Source organism: Genypterus blacodes, unplaced genomic scaffold (genome assembly GCF_046128005.1).
Source record: "Genypterus blacodes isolate CSIRO-AG114 ecotype Tasmania unplaced genomic scaffold, CSIRO-AGI_Gbla_v1 ptg000104l_1, whole genome shotgun sequence".
In the NCBI taxonomy this organism is placed as follows: Eukaryota; Metazoa; Chordata; class Actinopteri; order Ophidiiformes; family Ophidiidae; genus Genypterus; species Genypterus blacodes.
The window spans coordinates 89,188-110,704 of record NW_027466908.1 but is presented as its reverse complement, the minus strand read 5'-3'; the positions used below and the strand labels follow the sequence as shown (position 1 = coordinate 110,704).

Sequence of the window (21,517 nt, the reverse complement as noted above, 5' to 3'; positions counted from 1 at the left end):
ATAAGCTCCAAACACTCCAAAACCCTGGAACAGTGAATCCCCGAGGCTGCTGTGATGTTTTCCTTTTCTCCGTAACGCAACACAAAGTCTCAACAATCAGCATCCCTCGCTGCTGCCGCCTGATATTACAGACCAACACATCCTCTCGCATAAATTAGTGACATGAAGGATACAGCGTGTCGGATAAAGACCTCAACCAACCACAAACCTGCAGTTTAAAGGGTTTTGCAGAACTTTCCGGATTAAAAACACTTCCAGGACTGTCAATCAAACCCAAACCTGTTCTGTGTAGGAGCGAGAGGCTGCGAGCGCAATAATTAATGCCGCCGCTTTGCTGTGGGGACATGAGTATCATCTGCACACACTGCCATCTACAGGAGGAGGGAGGTACCCACACTTCACCTCAGTGTGGAGCAGCCGGAGCTCAGGTGAAAGGAAATGTTAAAGTATTTTCATTTATCCTTGCACTGATGGGTTGAATATTGAGAGAGAAAAGAGCTGCTGGATGTTTCCGCTGCTGTGACGACAACATTCCTGTTTTTCAGAGCTTTTGTTGCACGTTAATGTGAGTGTATTCATTATTTCACCCTGGAGTCTCCACATTGTGTTGGTTTCCTTTCTGCCAGATAAACTCTCAACCGCTCTTACAAGTCGGTGGGTGCAAAGGTCGAAGAAGGAAGGAAAAGCGACGTTTATACGCCAATTTAGAGCATTGTTAGGGAGGGAGAGACGACTGCAGGCAACAAAAAAGTGCATAAAGAAAGTAAACAGAGGAAGTAGAGAGAGAGAAACTCGGAGCAGCTTAGCCCCCGAGGGTGCAGCCGACCAGGTGCCTCGGCCCTAATGAGCCGACAGAGAAGGAGAGTATCATCCAGAGAGCCTCTCACAGTGGAGCGCAGCCAGGGAACCAACCAGAACACACACACACACACACAGAGACAGACACACACACAGACGACCTGCAGACCTAATTAAAGCCCTTCTGTTGCCTGACTACAGACGACCCTCCCTCTTATTCCTCTCTGTCTCCTTTTCTCTCCCCCCTGTGTTCTCCCCCTTCCTCACACTATGTCCCTCTAAGTCTGACCCTCGGCGGGGGGGTCTTCACTCTGCTTTCGACTTTCGGAAAGAGAGAGAGAGAGAGAGAGAGATAGAGAGCGGGATGAATCCTAGAGGAAGCATAAAGGGAGCAGGGGTGGCGTGTGAAGCCCAGGGAGAAAACTGGACGGATAAATGACAAGAACAGGAAGATGGAGCCCGAGCAGATAAAAGACGGCGGGGAAGCTAATGACCTTGGCTGTGTGTCTGTGTGAGCATCCGTGCGTGTGAGAGAAACGGGCGGGCGCTTATGGCCTCCATCACCTCAAATGGCAGGATAACAATTTCCTCATTCAAATGGAGCAGCGTGAAACAGGCTGCGCATTCAAAGCTCACAGCGCCGGGGCTCGTGTGTCGCTCGTGTGTCGCTCGTGTGTCAGGCGTGCGTCGGCCACGTTTCCTACCTCGTCCGTCAGCTGGGAGTAGTGGGAGTCGGCGGTGGCGAGGATGAGGACGGGGCAGAAGGAGGGGACGTCCTGCAGCAGGGTGAGGAAGGTGCTCTTCACAGTGTCGCTGACGGTCTCCCACCACTCGGAGATGTGCGGCATGAACACGACGCTGGGGACGCTCCGCCGGGCCTCGCGGAAAACCTGGGGGGCAGGGAATCTCCATGACGACGGAACTTAGAGGCAACAACGTTTGTCTCAAAAGATAACAATGTCCCAAATGTCTTTACAGGTCCAAGCATCAGAATGAATCAACGATAGATTTTGAGAACTATTTGTAATTGTTTGGGAGGTATTCTTACTTTGTACTACACACACTACTTAGCACAATATTCATCCTCTGCTCAGTGCGTTGATGTATAAATGTGGAACGCCAGATCTCAGAAATGTCTTTACAATCATGCTTTATTTGGAACCATCTGAATGTTTGTTGTTAAACCCTGGAGAAAGAGCAGCAACACTCTGCAGCCTCCGTCCTACAGCTCAGCTCAACATGTACGTGTGTCGTGTGTGTGTGTGTGTGTGTGTGTGCACTACCTGAGCGCAGGACTCCTCTGGCGTCTTGGCGCTGACGGAGTAGAGGGTGGGCAAGTCTAAGCGGTGCACGGGCAGCTTGTCCAGGTGGTGCAGCAACGCGGGGGCCAAGTGGGAGCTCTGTCCCGAGCCCGAGGCTCCTGCCAGCAGCAGGCGAGGGCGGAACGCTGTGGGCTGCTGGAGCGCAGAGCTGCCAGCAGAAGGGTGGAAAAGGGTGGAGAGGACACAGATAACAACACAGACGGTAAGTCTAAACCAACATTTGATCAACTGTGGGAGCGGATCCAAGAAACGGACAGCCGTGTCAAATGTGATTCTGTTCTTATGGAGTGCAGAACAATTTGTTAATGAGACTGTGCTCTGAAGGAACACTCCATTAACTCAATTTGATTCCCGGGCTTGGGAGAGAAGCTGAAGAGCCTCCTGATTTAAGTGCTCTGAAATGTGTCTGTTCAGCAGTGGAAGGGTCCCACTGATGAAGCAGCCAATTAGACGCGAGCACGACAACGTGGCCGTAAACAAAAACAGAAACGAGGCGATCAAAAAGCAAAAGAGCAGAGTGAGTTACAAATCTGCTGTCCTGCTCTGCACAGCGGCAATCTGAGCCTCTGAGCCTCACAGGACGGCGCCCACATCCAAAACTAAAACAATTAACAATTAATAGTTTCAGCTAAATGCACCGGTCATGTGAATCAACCGAGATCAGAGCAGAGGACAAAGAGCTGTCGAGTCCAATGACTACAAAAATGGTAAAAACATCCATGTGTTGTGGAACATGGAGGTGTCATTCTCCTTCAGTCCACACGGTGGGGCTGAAACACTAAAACAAGCGGCGCCAAACCTGAACATCACTTCAGTCTTTCTATTAATCTGTACTGAGTGACAACCTAAACTTTAAACACACTCGGGGAAACACAACACCGACATCTTAAGTCATCAGAACTCATTCATCTTAAAAGCAGAGAGATTGTGAATTCCGTACGGACTCCCCCCGACTCTTCATTCAGTCAAAGAGAAATGAAAGATCAAAAGCGCGCTGCAGTTCATCTTGAAGATGTTACCGCAAAGGGGACGAGCTCATCGCCTCCAAATGAGATTCATATTTTTGGAACAAGTTAGGGCATAAGCTGAATTTGATCATGGATCGTTCTGTGCTCCGTTAAAAGACTTTATTACATTACAGTCAAGTTATGGAGGAGGGAGTTTGGAGAATAAGAGAGGAACCTTTGCCCTTTATGGCTGGAAAGTGAAGCAGCATGGGGGAAATGCTCCAGAGGTCTTTAAATTGCAATGAGCAACCAGTGTGAAGCCCCAAAGCACAGAGCGGCGTTGGTTTGGACTCACGTGGAGAAATGGAGGAAGGGTCTGTGGGAGGCAGCGCAGGGGAGCAGACTCTTTGGGGATGCAGCAGGCCGGACTTCATAGATGGAAGCCGAGCCTTCCTCATTGTCTTCGTCGCTGTAAAAGTCTTCGTCGAGCAGATGATTGTCACCGCCTAGCACGGGAGAGAGATTAGAGGCGAGGGATGGCTTTTAAAAAGTTCACTTTGAAAAAAAAGGAAAGAAAGTTAAATCCCTTAAGAAAGTCGGTTAGGAGGGAAAAAAAAAATGACTTTTAATCGTCCATTCCACTAAAAACAGAGAGGATAAAAAGAGTGCAAGCTTATTAGGAGAAATGTAATGGGCAATTAAAGTGATACAGCACCCTGGGAGAGCCACGTCATAATACAAGTCCCATAAGTAATGTCCCACTAACACTGCGGCTCCACTGTGGTAAGTACTCTTCTGCTGCCGCCGCTGAGTTAGAATAGAGTTTGTAAAGTGCTGGGAGGATGGCTGGTGCTTATCCAGTGTGTGTGTGTGTGTGTGTGTGTGTGTGTGTGTGTGTGTGTGTGTGTGTGTGTGTGTGTGTGTGAGAGAGAGTGAGAGTGAGAGTGAGAGTGAGTGTGTGAGTGTGAGTGTGAGTGTGAGAGAGAGAGAGAGAGAAAGGGTTTATACGTAACAGAAACCTAAGAAGCATCAGGCAGAGAAGGTGGCTCTTTGGCCCCCGGGAGTCTTACCGTGTGTGTTGTCCCTGCCGTCAGTGGACTGAGCGTGGGGGAAGACTCGGAGCAAGGATTTGAGCACCAGGGAGAAGGAACTGGCCAGCAGGGGCCTGAGAGCGGGGGACAGGGCTCGGCCCGGGGGAGCCAGGGCCCTCTGGGAGGCCGGGACGATGGCCCTAATGGCCTTGCTGAAGTCACCGGGCCCCAGGACGATGGAGGTGACGTCCAGCTTGAGTTTGACGCTGCTGCCGTAGATCTGGGGGTAGCGGCGGCGCAGCGCCACCAAGGCTGCCTCTGTGCAAAGTGCTTTAACGTCAGCGCCGCAGTAGCCTGGGGGCAAAGTCCAAAGTTAGGTTTCATCGTCTTGGCAGAAAGAAGAATTCAACACAGGTCCACTTTTATAAACACACGTCGTCGTCTTACCAACACATTTTTCTGCAAGTTCATCTACGAACGGCTCAGCCAGTTTAGGATTCCAGTCTCGCGTGTGGATCTCCAGTATGTGCTTACGGGCCTGCAGGAGGAAGAAGAGGTGACGCAGATTAAAGAGGAACAGGAAATCTTAATGGTGAAACCTGCTTAAAAAAAGGTTTTTTCCTTCTCTGAGGCTCAAACTGCTCACAGCTTAGGTGAGGCCAAACAGAATGTTCCCCTGTAATATGAACATTAATCTCTGCTTTACTTTTAAAGTGACAGCAGGAAGGGAGAGAGCTCAGATGAAGGCTTATCAATTCAGCCCTTCAATTCCTCGCATCTTCACCGGGTGCCTCTGCTTTGATGAGTGGCCATTATGAACCCGGTGGCGTTTCATCATGACACCATTCAGCCGCGTTCAAAGCGGCAATAAAGCCCACCGGCTGGGGAAAGAGCAGGCAGAAGCAGAACTCGCATGTGCACAGAGGTTTGCCAATTGCACATGATCCGAGATATTTCCTCAGTCGCAGCTCAGCCGGCAACAGCCTGCAGAATACTCTTTGATTACCCACAATCCCACTGTGTGAGCAAATGATGCAAGGTAACCCATTAGACGGGCTCAACGGGGAAGAGTCACCACCACCCGAGGGCTGTGAGTCACTGGATTGTGCATTTGTGCACAAAACAAAACAATGCAAGACTCCCCTGCAAGATTAAAAACCTGTCTAAATGAAAATATTTTTAATATTCACTTCAATTTTCCAGGAAACCGGTAAGAGGAAAAAAAGGCCGTAGAGGAGCGTCTCAATAGCCTGGAGGGTGCTGGGAATAATTCCTTCACAGGGCTCTCATGATGGAAACGCTAATTAGTTCACCATTATATTGAGCCTCCAGCTGGGTGTGTGTGTGGATACAACAAAGCAGGCGTGCGTGTGTGTGTGTGTGTGATCCAGGGTTATCCTGAGGAGGCCCAGGGGAGGCAGGCAAAAGGTGAAATGCAATTACCAAAACACCTCTGTGTGTGTGTGTGTGTGTGTGTGTGTGTGTGTGTGTGTGTGTGTGTGTGTGTGTGTGTGTGTGTGTGTGTGTGTGTGTGTGTGTGTGTGTGTGTGTGTGTGTGTGTGTGTGTGTGTGTGTGTGTGTGTGTGTGTGTGTGTGTGTGTGTGTGTGTGTGTGTATATGGTGTGTGTGTGTGTGTGTGTGACTTACGCCTCAAACTCAATATAACCAAAAATCTCACAAATCTTAAGAGCCGTCATAAAAACATGTGTAATGACATCGCCGTCTCTCACTTTCTTGTCAGGCAAGTTGAACAGGAACTCCCGGTCGAAGCGTCCGGGCCTCCTGAGTGCCGGGTCGATAGAGTCAAGTCTGTTTGTAGCACCGATGACCACTATCTCCCCGCGACTGTCCAGGCCGTCCATCAAAGCCAGCAGGGTGGACACAATGGAGCTGGACAGAGGGGGGGGACAGAGGGGGGAATGAGACAAAATGGAACTCACACAGTCATATTAACAGATGCACCGGTTGGAAGAAAGAGTTTACTTTATTATCACTGTAAGACTGAACAGATTTTGGGATGCAGATGGTATTAACAGGACTCGTGAACCAATAAGGTCTCGTTCCAGGGAAGGAGTGATCCAGCTACGCAGGAAAAGCAACTTATCTAAAACCGTGTGCACACACACCGTGTCCAGAACTGCAATGTTGGAAGTATTCCGCTGTTTATCGTCGTTCCCTGCTGCGGCTCGTTCCTTAAACTCTGACTGCTCAATGCCAAATGAACAAAACAAGCTTTGTGTGGCTTTGTTCAGCTGCCTTTCCCCTTACACAAGCAGATGCAGCACGGGGGAAATAAATCTCCTCATCAGGAAGATATAAAGCTGCCGTTTGGTTTGTTGTGCTCAGACAATAGACGATGGAACTTTCTAGGTGTAGCGATGTGATGTGATGAGACTAACCTGTGTATCTGGTCTTGCCTGCTCGAGCGAACCGGAGCCAAACCATCAATCTCATCAAAGAAGATGATCGAAGGCCTCATCAGGTATGCCTGATCACAAACGCATGTGAGTTAGACCTCACCTAACACGCTCATCTGAAGATTACACCGCTGTCAACAACATTAGACGGCTTCAGCCACTCACCTGGTCAAAGAGCAAACGCAGCTGACGTTCTGATTCGCCCACCCATTTGCTGAGGCAGTCGGCTCCTTTCCTCATGAAGAAAGAGACCTTCCTGTCGCCCTGGCTGCACTCGTTGGCCAGCGCCCGTGCCACCAGGGTCTTTCCCGTCCCCGGGGGGCCGTAGAACAAGCACCCTCTAAGAGACAACGAGTGATACAAGTTAGAATTGGAATAAAACAAGTTCTTATGCATCAACATTAAACAGTACAACAATACAGCATCAGAACAACAGAGAGACTCTTCTCATCACCTTGGAGGTTGAATCTTGAACTTCTCAAAGACCTCTGGGTAAAGCAGTGGGAACACAACCATCTCCTTTAGTGATTGAATGTGGTTGCTGAGGCCCCCCACACTGTCAAACCCCACCTGAGGAGAACACACACACACACACCAGGATAGGATTTAAACAAGAAGCTCATTTAAATCTAAATCAGCCTTATCTCACATAAGCACACCACGTCATGACTAGACCTGGACTCTTCTGTGCTGTACGTCACAGGTCGTAGTGTTTCTACTCACCGAATTATCGAGGTTCATGGGATCCACGTCTGCCAAACTGGCGCCCACTTTCACGCGATCCCGTAGCACCCCGCTGGCCAGGTCCTCTGCTGTCAGGTTCATGGGCAAACATCTGGGAAACAGAGAGCTTTGACATGAGAGTTCGGAACATAAAACAGCTGCACCCAATGTTAACAATGCACACAACACACAACTGAGCAACAACCTTTGGGGGAAAGAAAACTGAAAAGTGAGGACAGAAGAAGAGAGGAAGACGCACCTGTTCCTGGCTCGCGTCATACTCTTGCCTTTCCTGCGCTCAAAGCGCTCCTCATCGGAGGACGAGGTGGTGTCACTGCTGTGGATGGCGTGCTTCTTCACTCTAAAGTGCAGCGACAGGACAAACGACACGCAATATTCAACCTCGCATCACTTAATCTCCACACGCCGAAAGGAATCGACGGCGACGAGGAGAGGAGTACAGAGAAGTCACAGATTACAGATCTTTCTTGTTCCTTTATCACCAAATCTGACTGCTGTGCACAAATCACTACCGACCTTATATGGCTTCTTCTTGCGGGGGATCTGTGGGTGTCAAAAAGTGAGGGGTTGCTCTGCTTTCGGTTCACGGGCTCTGAGAAGGCAAACACAAAGACGCCGCTTCACATACAGCAAATCTCATCTTTTACGATACAAATACAAGCATCTGGAATTGGAGAGCGTTCACGTGATGACCTCATGTTAAAGCTACTTCAACTACATCGTGAGGCCCTCGGGGTTAGGGGTGAAACATCAGTGGGGGGGTTGTTATGGGAGAGTGAGTAAGTGTGACTTGTTGGCTCAGGGCCAGCTCTCCGCAGCCTTCATCGCCAGGGGAACGAGAGCTCAACACAAAACACGAGACGGGATCGACTCGATTCAAATTGGAGACGGACTGCAGATTGTTTATTACCTATGGGAGGCGCCTCGTATCTCTGCACCGTCTTCCGCTGCCTCAGGTTGTACGGCCTATCGTTCTCCTCTCCCGCTTCTTCCGCTTCATCCCCTTCATCGTCTTCATCGTCGTCGTCCTCCGCATCCTCCTCCTCTTCTTCCCCGCGAGATTCTGAAGAGTCACGACACGCGTGCAATGTTCAGACCGGAACAGAACGTAGCGGTGCGGTGCGTTACAATTTTCTACTCTCCACCGATTCACAAGTAGCAGGCATGCAGGAGACAAACCTTCAGTCCCCTCCTCCTCTTCCTCCTGCTCGGCTTTGCCCATGACTTTGTGGTGCGTTGGCATGCTGTAAGTGCTCCTCCGCATCGATTTCCTGCGCTTCACCCGGGAATACATATCCATGTTTTCCTGGAAGAGAAAGGCCATTAGAATTCTGTACGTCCACACTGGGAGGCAGCTTTTACTGAATTTTCACTTTGCTCGCTATACTATAATGTGTGTGATATGTTCCAACACCTGTATGTGGATCAGACACGGTGTAAGTTATTCTAATTAAACGCTGTTAATAAGGATCAGCTGCTATGCACTGTAAGGACACAGCCATGCGTGTGTGTGGAAGGCAGCGGAGCGGACGAGTGTCTCTTCCCAGCACCGTCTCCTTGACTACAGAAGTATTTGTTAAATGTCATTCTCGGGGCGATCGATAGAAAAATGTGGGCAACTTCAAATTTCTGGTATGGAATTGTGAAATGTCAACCTGGCACGATGTTAAAGCTTTAAGACCCGATGATGTCATAAAGTGACTGTACGGTTGCTTCCACATTCAGCAGGATCGCAGTGAACGACCCAAACTGAGAGGAAGAGTGAAAGAAGAAGTGATCCCTCTCTCTGCCTTCCTCTCCTCCTCAGGTTTTACTTCAATAATTCCTTTTACTTTTCAGGCGATAGAAGGTGTTTGGCTCTAGTTTGTGCGCTGCAGGGGTTCCACGCTCACCTCCTCCGTCTCTCCAGTCCACATGCGAAGTCGTTCCACTTCACGGTTCTGCCGGATGCTGCTGATGTTGTCCATCTCCTGGAGAACAGCCTCTGCAGTGCTTCACACGGACACAAACAAACAGGGTCCAATCACACAACCGACAGGCCCAGGCGTGTGTTTGTGTGTGTGTGTGTGTGTGTGAGGAATGAGCAGACAAATGTACCAATTTATCAAACAGAACAGTGAGGGATAGTTGGCTCTTCCTCATGTACAGTAGGATGAGTCAAATACTTCAGGGGACAAAACCATTCTAGCCCTCCGCTTGAAAACAAATCTACAAAGGAGTGTGTGACAGCTCGCTACCTGTTGACCAGCTGGTCAAACAGCAGGCTCTGATTGAGGTGTTCAAATTGGCTCTTCCTCACCCGGCAGCTCCTCTTCAGCTCCACATGGCCGTTCATGTGCGAGTGGTCTCCCCCACTGCTCTCCTCTTTCCGGTGGCTCACGTGAGCTGCAACATTCACAACAATCGGAAATCAATCCTATCAAAGTATGCAAACCAAACACACACACGTTACTCTCGATCAGAAGAGAAATCAAGTTGCATTACCGTGGCCGTTTTGCATGATGCGAGAGGATAACCTGAAATGAAAACCACAGAAAGTGAGAATTTGTGCAAACTGTGAAATATAAGACTATTAATCACATAAAACACAAGTTGGAAGCCTTCATTTAAGTCTGTCTGGTCCCCTCCATTCAGTCTGATCATTAATATGTATGCTTATCATGAGATTTGTTAGATTTTTACAGCTAGCCAGGGACGACCTTGGCTCATGTATTGTTTGTCCACATGCTTCCCTGTCAGCCACACGAGCAGCACTAACCCAGATTAATGACATGTTGTTGTCGTGTTTATGGCACACATGATTAGGTGATATGAACACATCACCGTGAGTGAAATGAGGCTTCCAGCTACCTGGTGCGATAGGTGGGGATCTCCCAGCTGACCCTCTGGCCCTTGGTCTGAGGTGAGGGAGAGGTGTCGCTGGAGCTGGGCTCAGAGGCGGTCTGTCTACGTGTTCGCTTGGCAGGGGGGGACAACCGTGGACTGCTGGAACAGCTGACATCACTAGTGGGCTCTTTCTAATGAACAGAAGGATGCAACACAAGGTGTAAGAGGAGGTAGATAGAGAGAGTGCAACAGTGGCACAAAGACACAAAATAATAGCGTAAACATTGACCCTGAGCGATCTTTTGACATTATAATACATTTGTAAAGACTTGACCAAGCTCATGCACTTGCTCGCCTATCATGAAGGCGTATAGTATGAGAGAAGGGGGAAAGGGGAGCGTTTCCTGGCCGCTGTCGCCAAAGCGCTCACGGGGGAACGTGGAGTAAAGTGCCCTGAGACAAACTTCGTTGTGATTTGATTTGATTGAGAAGAAAGCGCAAACAAATGGCTCCAAACGACAAAAGGGGAAGAGAGTGAGGGGCCATGACTGACAGCAGAGCGCAGACACAGACACACGCCCTTCACAGCTTTACTCCTCTGCTGATATGAGAGCATATCTCACTTTTGACTACGGCAACTGTCAGCCATGCCTGCGGAGGGACGAGTGCGACTATCTGCAAATACACAGACAGACTGCAAACACACCAGACGTACCAGCAGCAAGCACATACACACACACCAAGGCTTGAAAGGCGCAGCTGTTTGCATGGAATCCTTCCTCCGTTAAATCATTTTCCAAATATCACTAAACAACAGTATGCATTAGAAACAATATGACAAAGTCTGCACACAGCAAATTGCTTGATTAGTGGTGCATCAGGAGAAAGTGCAGTATTAGTCAGCGCTCCAATTCCTGTCAACTTCAAAACCCCACTGGCTATCATCATAGAACATCACATACACACACTGTTTAATTCAACCTTATTTGACTTTCTATTCATTTCTTTGTATCGATTATATTTTACTCGATTCCCTCTTGTGTTTTCCTTGCTGTTGCTTGTCATGTCTGCATGTTTGCTGGATGCCGTCTTGTGTACTGAGAGCTGCTGTCAACCAAGGCCAAGTCATATTTTAAGACACAGCAAACAAACACAACACTGATCAAATCAAATAAAAGTAAATAATGGAAAAAAGGGCAGTCATAAGGCACTGATATAGAAAAGTGACACTTCAGTGACAGCTGGCAGCCTCACGTCATCAGCTGACCTGACTTGGCTTCCTATAGATTGGACGGGCGCCAAAAAAGACTCGGATTCCTTCCGCGTTTAAAGTACAATTACGAGTAATACAAGAACAAACCTCTGCCAAACAACACATTACAACTCAAGAGCAAGAACAAATTATAATGTGGACAAATACTTATGTTAGTCAGTAATATGCGCTGTAATAATGTAAACATTATAGTGGTGACAGAGTCCTTGAAGTGACATAATCCCAGTGTTTACATTTAGAGACAAAGCCTTTCAGATTGTAGGTCAGACGGTCTGAATAAAGCGCACAGCGGCCCGTTTAACCTACACTTTCTGTACATAACACATACACACACACATTCACATATATATACGGTGCTATTTACCACGCCGTGTCTTATTTGCACGGTAGTCTTCTTCATAATAACAACACAAAGTTCACCAAGTTCAGACTCGCTAATTCGGGACGCGAGCCAGCCAACTGTTGTGATCCCGGGACTCCCTTCCCCCACAGCGAGCTAGCTGCCGGGCTAGCCGCTAGCCTAACTAACCCCAATAACGCTCATATCTGATTAAATTATGAATATATTACGCCCAGGGTGACGGCATAATATGGCGCTACGAGCCTCGGGCCAAAACTCAAATTGCCCTCACTTAGAATGCGAATTTCTGGAGACAATAGCGGAACAAGTCAGCAGGGGCAACATTGGCAAACACAAAGGGAACTCAAGTTGTGGCTAGCCGGGAGTTGACATGAGCAGCCCGCAAACTGGAAGCTTACAACGCGTCTAACAAACATGACAAGCACACGAACCGCACCGTCCGTTTAAGTGACCGTTTATCTGCCATGTTGACCCGGTGTCAACTCTAGCGGCGGTCCCCTTTCCCCCGGTGGTGAATAGTACACTGTGTGGAGCACCGGGAGGCCACCGCTAAGCTACCTAGCGCACCTAGCATAGCCTGTTAGCTCGCCGGCAGCAGCGGAGAAAGGAACCCGGCTTACATGCTCCTCTGGGTCCCGCACCAGCCTCGACGAAGACCTCGTCCTGGAGGAGATGAAGGGGTCGCTGCCCACCGACCGAGAGCTCTTCCGTGTGTTCACCATGGTTCACCCTCCGCTCTGTCTGATCTGTCTGCCCTTACCAAAGCTCCCTAGCCGGCTCCAAACACTGGACTCACTGAGCGCAGCATCGAGGCGCCATTTCTCTCTCTCTCTCTCTCTCTCTCTCTCTCCTCTCTCTCTCTCTCTCTCTCTCTCTCTCTCTCTCTCTCTCTCTCTCTCTCTCTCTCTCTCTCTCTCTCTCTCTCTCTCTCTCTCTCTCTCTCTCTCTCTCTCTCTCTCTCTCTCTCTGTGAGACAGGTGCAGTACTTTTACTGTAATCGGATGTAAACTAAAGGACTTTTGCAGACAATTAAAGTCTATCTTATATTGGCACTATGTAACTGTTCACATATAAAATGAGTCATGAATTGAAGTTACACTTAGGAACTATCCCTCCATCCCTCCATCCATCCATCCATCTATGATCTATACCTGCTTATCCTGTTCTGGGTAATTTATTTAAAATGATTGTTATTGAGTTTTGCCAACAGTCTTTGTCCTTATATATCTGAATAAAGCTGCTTTGGCACCTCTGTCTATTGCGACCAGATTTATGAAAGTCCTGTACCAGTGCAGCACAAAGATCCTTTAAAGCCCATTTATACTTCCTATGGAGCTGTGAGGGTCAGCATGACGTCTCTTTTGTCAGCGCCTACGTCAGCCGATGTCCACACAGATTGTGTGCAGATGTTTCCGCTCTGTCTGCGTGGACCAGCCCGCACCTGAAAGCGTGACTGTTTATGCATAACGTGGAATTAAAATAAAAGCAGCCATGTCAGCTGCTTACACATATTCTGTTCTCTGTGGCGGTGTATGAAACATCAGGACACCAGGTGCTCTGGTTTCCTCTCACGGTCCACACGCACGCAGGTGAGCTGAGGGCTGCCACAAATGTTTGAATGAGTTCGTGTTTCTGTATGTCTCACACACTCACACACACATACACACAGAGACAATAAACCATTAAGGTCCTGCTCTGTCAGGCTCCCAGTCCAGCTGCGTGCTGCTCAGCAAATACCAAAGATGAGAATACCGGAAGCAAGAGCTAATGTTGTTTTGTTGACAATAGCCGGCGAAAACATGCAGAAGAATTGTGTAGTTTTGGAGCCTTTCTGATATAATTGATTTAAACGAGTATTGCGTAATATATACTGCATATATGATCATAACAACCTTATAATGTGAACTTAAGTGGGACCACAGCTATATTTATTTTATTTTATTTTATTTTATTTTATTTTATTTTTAGGTCAGTATATGTGACGAAAAAGGCTGCTGAGCTCAGCAGTTGGTTTACGGCAGCTGGAGGCGGCTGACGGCACTGCTTACGTCACACATTGCTCAGCAGAAGAGGCGCTGTGCTGAAGTCATGGCTGCAGGTGTGTGGGCCAGGATTTAGCGACAAAACACCGACTGGTAAAGATACGTTTGATGTTTACGTTCAGATCCGCATGCACAGAACCTTCGCGTACCTCTATGTTATAGCCTATGTTATATAAGCGCGTGTGTGTGTGTGTGTGAGTCAGAGAGGGGTCTGGCATGTTGACGCCCACTTGCATAATAAACGCTAGGACATGCGTGCTGCCTGTTTATCGTGTCGTCATATGTCTCCTAACCTGTTGTAAGGACATTTTTTACTGAATTTAACACGTTGACTGTTAAATAGTGAGTACCGGTAAGTAATCAACCGTGTGCCTGAAAAAAGCGTGAAGACTGTGAGCGGCCTCGTCCCGTATTTTGCTCTGCGCACTGTTTTCCTCCAAATGACTTCGTCTAATACTTGAAATTCCTCTGTGCTCCTTTTCTTCAGATGGAAAACACAGAGCGTCATGAAAGGTGTAGACGCTGCAGAGGGGGAGAAAGATCCAAAATGGTGAGTTTACAAGTCGACTGATGTCCGATCAGTAGTGGAGGCTCGTCTTCAGTCCTAATGATGGAGAGACTTGTGATTTGTGTGAGCAGCAGCTGCACAGACTTGGATCCAAACATGACCAGATGTTTTTCCAGGGGAGCAGTTTGTCATGAGCCAGCTGTGTCTTTGTGTCTTTGCCTGCAGTGTCCTGATAACGAAACAAGTTGATGGAGCGTCCCTGTTGTCAGACGTCAGCCTGAAAGGACGTTCTGTCACATCAGACTAAGAATAACTCGTAGTGACGACATTGAACCCAGAAAGGTTCACTAACTTAGTAACTGTTGTGTGTCTTTATTGAACCCTTTGGATCCCTTTGCATTAATTGCTCAACCAATGTGATCAAAGTCATAATAGAGAAATACTGCTGAGGCTCATTTCTCCTCTGGTTGACTGTACGTATTCAGTGAAACAGGATCTAATAGGACCCACTATAATGCAATAATGCAGCCTTTATCAACGCTGCCCAGGCAACCAGCACAAGGATGAGTCCAGAAATCCATGCATTGTAGGAATCGTCCGGGAAGAGGTGTCGGTTTGGCGGGAAGGTCAAAGTGTTGATAAGAGTCCCTTCAAGACATATGCACCTTAAAAAAACAAAATAGTCATTTGTGTGTGAGAATCAAAGCTGTGTCTTCTCTCTTCCTGGCTGAATGAGTTCTGATAATTAACTTGTCTTCTTGCCGAAGGGTTGACGGTGAAGGAAATGAAGAGGAGGCTCCGATGAGGCGTAGCTTCTCGGTAGAGGACCTGCTCGATGAGGTGGAGAAGATCTGTTATGATGCCTCAGGGACGTCAAAGGTCAGAGCAGCAGCAGCAGATCCCTTCAAATGCTTCACTTACTGTTCAGGAGACCATGCATTTCTGTATCTTCTGTATCTTCTGCATCTTCTGCATCGTGTCTGGCTTCAGCACTGAGCCCAGTGATGGTGTGTGTGTGTGTCAGGTGGAGATGGTGGTGAGGCTGTGGAAGGACGGCTTCACTGTCAACGACCAAGAGTTCCGCAGCTACGCCACACCAGAGAACCAAGACTTCCTGGAGTCCATCAAACGAGGGTGAGTTCTAATATCATAACTGTTCTTCATTCATTTTCCATCTGAACAAATGAACCAATCGTAGTAGTTTACATCAAACAGCAGAAGTCTTCCTCAGACTGTAGCAGCCCTGGTTTGGATGTATTGACTGCAGCTTTGGCAGCCAAATACTGGAATTCTCATTTGTAAAAGCCTGCCAATGCTTGAATACTTAAATTAGCCCCCTGTTATTGAGGGTGTTAAAGGTTAAGTAAGCTCTCACAGCCTCAGAGCTTTCATAGAGTTTCTGATTAATTCCAGCGAGTCAACGGTTGCGTCACCCAGCGGTAAGATCGGTGTCTTTTAATGAGTCCCTGCTGCCTCTTGAGGGCCGACACCGTGATTGATACACACCGCCACAAAGTCCACTAAGAAGCCAACAAAACAAATGACGATGGCAGCGTCGTTATTCACTGTGATATACGATCAATCTGTTGTTTTGGATCCATTACTAGTTTGCTGCATCTGCTAAAATGACAGCAAAACAGTAATGGAGCAAAACATTAACATCATCAGAAAACACGACCAACTTGACAGAAACGCTCTCATTTTTTCAAATAAGCTATAAAAATGTGTAATGAGCCACTTATAGCTTCACAATCCACCAGATGCATCAATGTACAGCCAAACCCTGTACAATGCATACAGTATGTAACATAATAACTGTGTGTGTGTGTGTGTGTGTGTGTGTGTGTGTGTGTGTGTGTGTGTGTGTGTGTGTGTGTGTGTGTGTGTGTGTGTGTGTGTGTGTGTGTGTGTGTGTGTGTGTGTGTGTGTGTGTGTGTGTGTGTGTGTGTGTATGTGTGTGTCTGGCCTTGGCGACACAAAGAGCAAGTCGCTCGTCGGCGCTCGTTTCTTATATTGATCTGTCCTGACTGGAGCGCTCTGTTATCTGTCCCAGGGAGCTTCCGACGGAATGGGAGAGCCGAGCAGAGGAGGAGGAGCTGGAGGTCAGTGTGGAGGACCTGACGGAGGAAGCCTACGTGCCCAGGAAGAAGGCCTTCCACCCCTTCACCGGCCGGGGATACAGGCTCGGCAGGTGAGACGCCGGCGGGAGATTGTTTGACAAAGGAACTATAAAGAATTCATTATGGGCTCAATATGGAAGCAAAGTCTCCGTTGTTTTGACAGTTTTCTGTAGTTTGAAGTCACATCCTGACATCCTGCCACTGATTTCCAATCAGAAACATCAGCCGACATAAACAGAAGAAGAGGTGAAAGAAATTGCCTCGACGATTTCTTCTCGCCGGCACGTTCACACCGTCGCCATGGCTACATCCGCTTTTTTTTTTTCAGCGCAGAAAAGTACAGCAGCTGTCGTGGCTAATTGTTCGTGCTCGCCGCCTGCTGCGTTTGTTTACTCCAAAGTCACGTTTGATCGGCTTTCATCCTGAGAGATTTAGCTAAATTTACAGTTTTGAGAAACAGGACTGTGTAGGTGTCTGGATGCAAACCTGTCAGTGTGTGCTGAGCTGTGTTAAAGTGTGTTTGGACTCCAGACACACACACACATACACACGGGCAACAAAACACTGAAGTGTATCGTTTTATGTGACATGTCCAACATCATCCGTGCGGGCTGTGCGGTGCTGTCCTACTGTAAACCACTAGGTGTCGCTCTGCATTCAGGTATCTGTCTGAGGTCGCTCTGATGGAACGATGATGATGATGTTTCGTCCATCTGTCCGTCCAAACTCACATCTCATTTTCAGTGACATTTTGTGTGAACAGACTCGTTAACATAAACCGGGATGAGAGAATTAACGATCCATTAAAAGCTGCATAATCTTCTAATCTGCTACTTTTCCCTTTTTTTCCTCAAAGTGTTGCGCCGCGCGTTGTGGCCAGGTCACCATCTGTGCACGAGGACGGCGAATCACCCCCTATTCCCATGGTTACGCTGGACCACGGCCTCCCCGTCACCTCCCTGCAGATCTGGTTGGCCGACGGCAGGCGACTGGTGCAGAGGTTCAACCTATCACATCGGTGTGTATCTCACATCTGCTCCACCTCACACACGGACGTCACCTCTACATATTAGAACCGAACACATCAGCGTCTTGCCTATGTCATCTATAAATCCTTTTAATCCCAACTAGTATGAGCCACCGCAGAAGATTTGGTTTAGGGCGGGCGGGGGGTGGGAGGGGTTTGTTGGAGGATTACGTAATGCTTTGTTTTAGCAGAATTGAAGGCCCGTGCAGTGCGGCGTGGTGCTGCAGAAAACATAATCTGAGAAGAAGCAACCGAGTGGATCTATAAAATCCCCAGAGAGGGATTACGTAACTCTCATGCTGCGTTTATATAAGCGGCAGAAGGAACGCAGGCCTGCCCGACCCTCGCCGAGCCATAGGACCGCCTCCCTACGCTCGCCTGCAATTAATAAGTAATGATTCTGCTGCTATAGTGGAGAGAGAGAGAGAGAGAGAGAGAGAGAGAGAGAGAGAGAGAGAGGAGGTGGCGTCTCTGCTGTTAAAACTCTTCAGCAGGCCATATCAATGAGTTGACACGGTCAGGAAGTCTTGGGTCATTTATGATCCCTTATTCCAACATTGTCTCAGGTGGGTTAACCGTTGTCTTCTCTTCATCCCAAGCATCGACGACGTGCAGGACTTTGTGTCGCGCTGCCAGAGGAGCTGCCCGCCGTTCGTCCTGACCACGTCGGTTCCCTTCCGAGAGCTCGCCGACAAGGAATTGAGTCTGGAGGAGGCGGATTTGGCCAACGCTGTCATAGTCCAGCGCCCCCTGAGCACAGAGGCTCCCTTTGGCCACTCCTGACCAACAGGACCCCTCTGACATCTCCTGGTCTCCTTCCTGAGGCTCTCCTCTCTCCTCTCTCTCCTCTCACACTCTCTCTCTGTCTCTCACATATCATCAACGGCTTGAGCCTTCATCTTCACGCAGGACAATCTGCTCTAATGAGGACATTGTCGCTTAGTTTCACACACTTCCACCGTGGCAGGCGGCGCTGACATCCTATTTACCTGCCAGCAGAGCTTCCCAAACTGCCGGAAAACTGCGGGACGACTGTGCGTCCTGTGTGCGTCCATCTGGTTTCGCAACTGCCGTTACACGGACGTCAAAACCACCGTCTCTCTCTCCAAAGTCTTCCTAAAGTGTGATCTCTAATTTGTCTGCGCTATTCAGCAGCAACGAATCCAGGGGGCTGATATTTCCGGTTTTATCTGTAGAAGTAGATTTGTTTTTATGGGCCGTGACGTTGGCATGATGTGACGTTTATGTTGGCCCTTACTGCTGAGCCTCCCGTCTGCCGTTTCATCCTTTCAGTAACAATATTTAACCGCATTCAAGACATAAAACTAAATGATGTACATTAAACCTCCTCCTTCCTCCCGGAGCCTGTGTGGTGCTTTCATGTTCAATGTGGCGTTTCTCTCTCGGCAGACTTTTGAGAATCCATTGCCGTTACAATAATACAGGATTCACATCTGGTTTTACTTCTCGGGCTAAATTTGGGTGAAGTGAATCTATAAGATGCTCTAGCGACTTCAATTTAATTTTCATACAACCGCCCTGTGGAGACATTGCGGCGGGACATGGAGCAGCAGCAGCATCTGTTATAGATACACGTCACACCTTTACACCAGTAGAAGAAGAAGAAGACCACCTCTGCTTATTTGCTTTGGGAGTAAAATGGCACAAATATCAAATGTTGCCCTTTAAAGTAGTTTTGATGTAATTTGCTACTCTTTCTCTGTAGCTTGTAGTGTAGCTTACTACTTCATTAGAGAGAATCAATCAATCAATCATTGGGCACCACAGTGTTGCAGATGGAGGTGGAGGTAAAGTTTGATCCTTGCTGCGTCTTCTTTGTCTCCTCCACTAAATGAAGGCCTCATGCATCTTTGAGTCGCCTCGCGTGTGTCTTTTGGACACGCGTGTGCTCGACGCTCCATCTCCGAGCTCTGCCTGGCCTTGGGAAGAAGGCGAACGCCATTATCCCTCTTTAATATTTAAAGGATCGAGGAGGAGGGTGAGGGTGGGTAGGGACATGACAGGGAGGAGAGAGAGGACGGCGACATGACATGACTGAGGACGGTCGAGGTCGCGGGGAGGAAACGCAGCGCATAAATGTTTTTAAGATCCTCCGACCCTCTGATGCGTTATCTGTGTGTGCGGCTCAGTCAGGGCTCCTGTCTGAACGTGCAGGCTGAGGGCGTCGCTCCGGCAGCAGCAGCAGCAGCCTGGGGGCCGTCTGGCTAAAGACCAGGAGAGGACACATTTCCTCTCTGCTCCATATTTAATAAGACCAAGCATGCGTGGAATTACTTTTCCTTCAATTCCCACATTTCCTCTCAGAAATTGACCTTTTTACCCGCTCGCTGGCCGACCTTTCATTTTGCACATTCCTCTTCACGCATTAAAGGGAGCATACCCATTCTAATGCAGGTCATATGCCTGAGCCTTCTGCGGCCTGTACGGCTTTCCTTCATTGTCAATAATGCGGTGGAGTTTGTATGCTCGGAATGTACGTAGAGGCCCCGGCTCGGTGCTCGGGGTTTTTCTCTGTGACATGTTTGTTGTCACGCTCCGATGAAAAGGCTCACTGCGGAGACGACAGGCCGCGCATGAAATGAGGAGCTGCGTAGAGATGAAAGCAAAAGGGAAAAGAAAGCACTCAAAGTATCGCATGTCAAAAGACTGCAAGGGCTTATTATTGTTTCTGTAAAAGACATATTACAGTCTGCGTATTGTTCTCCAACCACACACAGATGTGTAGAGACGGCTGCATAAGATTCAGAGTCCAGCCCAGAGTTTTGGATTAGAAATGCTCACAATTAGGTCAACTGTTTTCAAGTTATGACAAAATACAAATATACATTTAAGTATTATTATTAATGCCTCCAAAGTCGCCCAAGACATTGACAAAGCTCATGTGTAGGTGTAATTTGAACTTTTATTTACTTCCATGGACGTATTATGGTTAGCAGACGCCAGGTCACAGTTACCTCACGTCAACGCTTCATCATCAACGCTTTGATTGAAGCGCCCACGCTTTCAAACAGCTTCCCCGTGGCTTGGAGCCTTTAGCTTTTTAGCGAAATTGTTCAGGGCTGCCAATAACTCCACCCTAAAACTGTCCTGACCCACTTTACCGACACACACATTCAAGCCAAGTCATTTTTGATTTCTGCTCGGTTGGCATTTTTCAAACAGAGACAGGCTGTTTGTGGTCATGATGATGTCACCTGTATCAACCGCAGGGACATTGTGCACAGACCTGGAATGAAACCAAATGCCTATTATGACTTTTCAACTCAGAATCAACTCAGACTTAATGATTTGTGACTTGACTTTGACTTTTTTAGCTTCGATTGTGACTTGAATAGTGACTCACTGAGTGGCTTGAGTGTGACTTGTTACTTGTGACTTGCAAAACAATACCTCTGCTAAACCACTATAGCCTTTGGAATTCCGTGAAATCAAAACCAGACGTATAAGGAAACTGTAAATGATACTAATTGGAATGTCACCAATGATGATACAGCCTGAGAACAAAGCCCTGGCTTCATGTACATTCTTCTCACACACCTTTGGCATCTTCCCTCACCTGTTGCCAAGGATCAGCCCTGTTGGTGCTCGGTGAGTCATGCAACAAAGTGACTGAACTGCATTTCAGGCATTCCACCCGTGCAGGGCTGCAGCGGCTGTTTCATGTGAACTGGGCCGTCAGATCCCTTCAGCGTTAATAAAGAATACAGCAGGGACAGATTAACACCAGATAGAGCTGGCTGTCCTTTTATAAACAAGTATGCAATCAAGCATGCATATTGGCTGCATCAGCAATAAAGAAACAGTCTGGGGGCGGGGCTTATGCTATGGAAAGATTGTCACTGTGGGATTCTATGGAAGTATTTTTGCAATTTTGACATGACACAAACATTTCTGCAACCTAGCAACCCTCTGATAATGGAAATCCAACACATCGTTCTGTTCTAAGGCTCCAATTCTGGCTTGTCTACATTTTGCCAAACTGACAAAATGTGACTTTGACAAACATATATGTATGTATTAAACTAAATGTGCGCGTTAAAGGGCCTTTTTCGGTGCAGAGTTTAAGAAAAACCGGCAAAA

At 48.0% G+C, this 21,517-nt stretch overlaps 2 protein-coding genes across 5 annotated transcripts in view; one reads left to right on the top strand and one right to left on the bottom strand.

Annotated features, from left to right (window-relative positions):
- atad2b (ATPase family AAA domain containing 2B) overlaps nucleotides 1-12,563 on the bottom strand; it is a 51,761-nt gene extending 39,198 nt beyond the window's left edge. For 2 of the 3 annotated variants that reach the window (XM_076160125.1, XM_076160126.1), the window contains exons 1-19: nucleotides 12,340-12,563; nucleotides 10,110-10,276; nucleotides 9,744-9,775; nucleotides 9,497-9,644; nucleotides 9,152-9,251; nucleotides 8,439-8,565; nucleotides 8,170-8,322; nucleotides 7,776-7,851; nucleotides 7,498-7,599; nucleotides 7,239-7,350; nucleotides 6,970-7,085; nucleotides 6,681-6,855; nucleotides 6,498-6,586; nucleotides 5,829-5,988; nucleotides 4,546-4,636; nucleotides 4,138-4,452; nucleotides 3,423-3,573; nucleotides 2,082-2,268; nucleotides 1,503-1,688 (exon numbers count right to left, since the gene is read on the bottom strand). In XM_076160125.1, coding sequence (XP_076016240.1) covers nucleotides 1,503-1,688; nucleotides 2,082-2,268; nucleotides 3,423-3,573; nucleotides 4,138-4,452; nucleotides 4,546-4,636; nucleotides 5,829-5,988; nucleotides 6,498-6,586; nucleotides 6,681-6,855; nucleotides 6,970-7,085; nucleotides 7,239-7,350; nucleotides 7,498-7,599; nucleotides 7,776-7,851; nucleotides 8,170-8,322; nucleotides 8,439-8,565; nucleotides 9,152-9,251; nucleotides 9,497-9,644; nucleotides 9,744-9,775; nucleotides 10,110-10,276; nucleotides 12,340-12,441 — 2,589 coding nt within the window. In that variant the 5' untranslated portion in view covers nucleotides 12,442-12,563. Of the gene's footprint in view, nucleotides 1-1,502; nucleotides 1,689-2,081; nucleotides 2,269-3,422; nucleotides 3,574-4,137; nucleotides 4,453-4,545; nucleotides 4,637-5,828; nucleotides 5,989-6,497; nucleotides 6,587-6,680; nucleotides 6,856-6,969; nucleotides 7,086-7,238; nucleotides 7,351-7,497; nucleotides 7,600-7,775; nucleotides 7,852-8,169; nucleotides 8,323-8,438; nucleotides 8,566-9,151; nucleotides 9,252-9,496; nucleotides 9,645-9,743; nucleotides 9,776-10,109; nucleotides 10,277-12,339 lie in introns of those variants that run through there. The other variant, XM_076160127.1, reaches the window with a different exon arrangement.
- A 1,179-nt stretch (nucleotides 12,564-13,742) lies between these two features.
- Nucleotides 13,743-18,774, top strand: ubxn2a (UBX domain protein 2A). 2 transcript variants are annotated; one of them, XM_076160241.1, is made up of 7 exons: nucleotides 13,743-13,854; nucleotides 14,249-14,311; nucleotides 15,037-15,148; nucleotides 15,294-15,403; nucleotides 16,323-16,460; nucleotides 17,246-17,407; nucleotides 18,016-18,774. In XM_076160241.1, the coding sequence occupies exons 2-7, from the start codon at nucleotides 14,268-14,270 to the stop codon at nucleotides 18,197-18,199; spliced, it is 750 nt and encodes a 249-aa protein (XP_076016356.1). In that variant the 5' UTR covers nucleotides 13,743-13,854; nucleotides 14,249-14,267; the 3' UTR covers nucleotides 18,200-18,774. The 2 variants fall into 2 exon arrangements, with proteins under 2 accessions (XP_076016356.1, XP_076016357.1); XM_076160242.1 differs by lacking the exon at nucleotides 13,743-13,854 and adding an exon at nucleotides 13,995-14,113.
- Nucleotides 18,775-21,517: the final 2,743 nt, after the last annotated feature.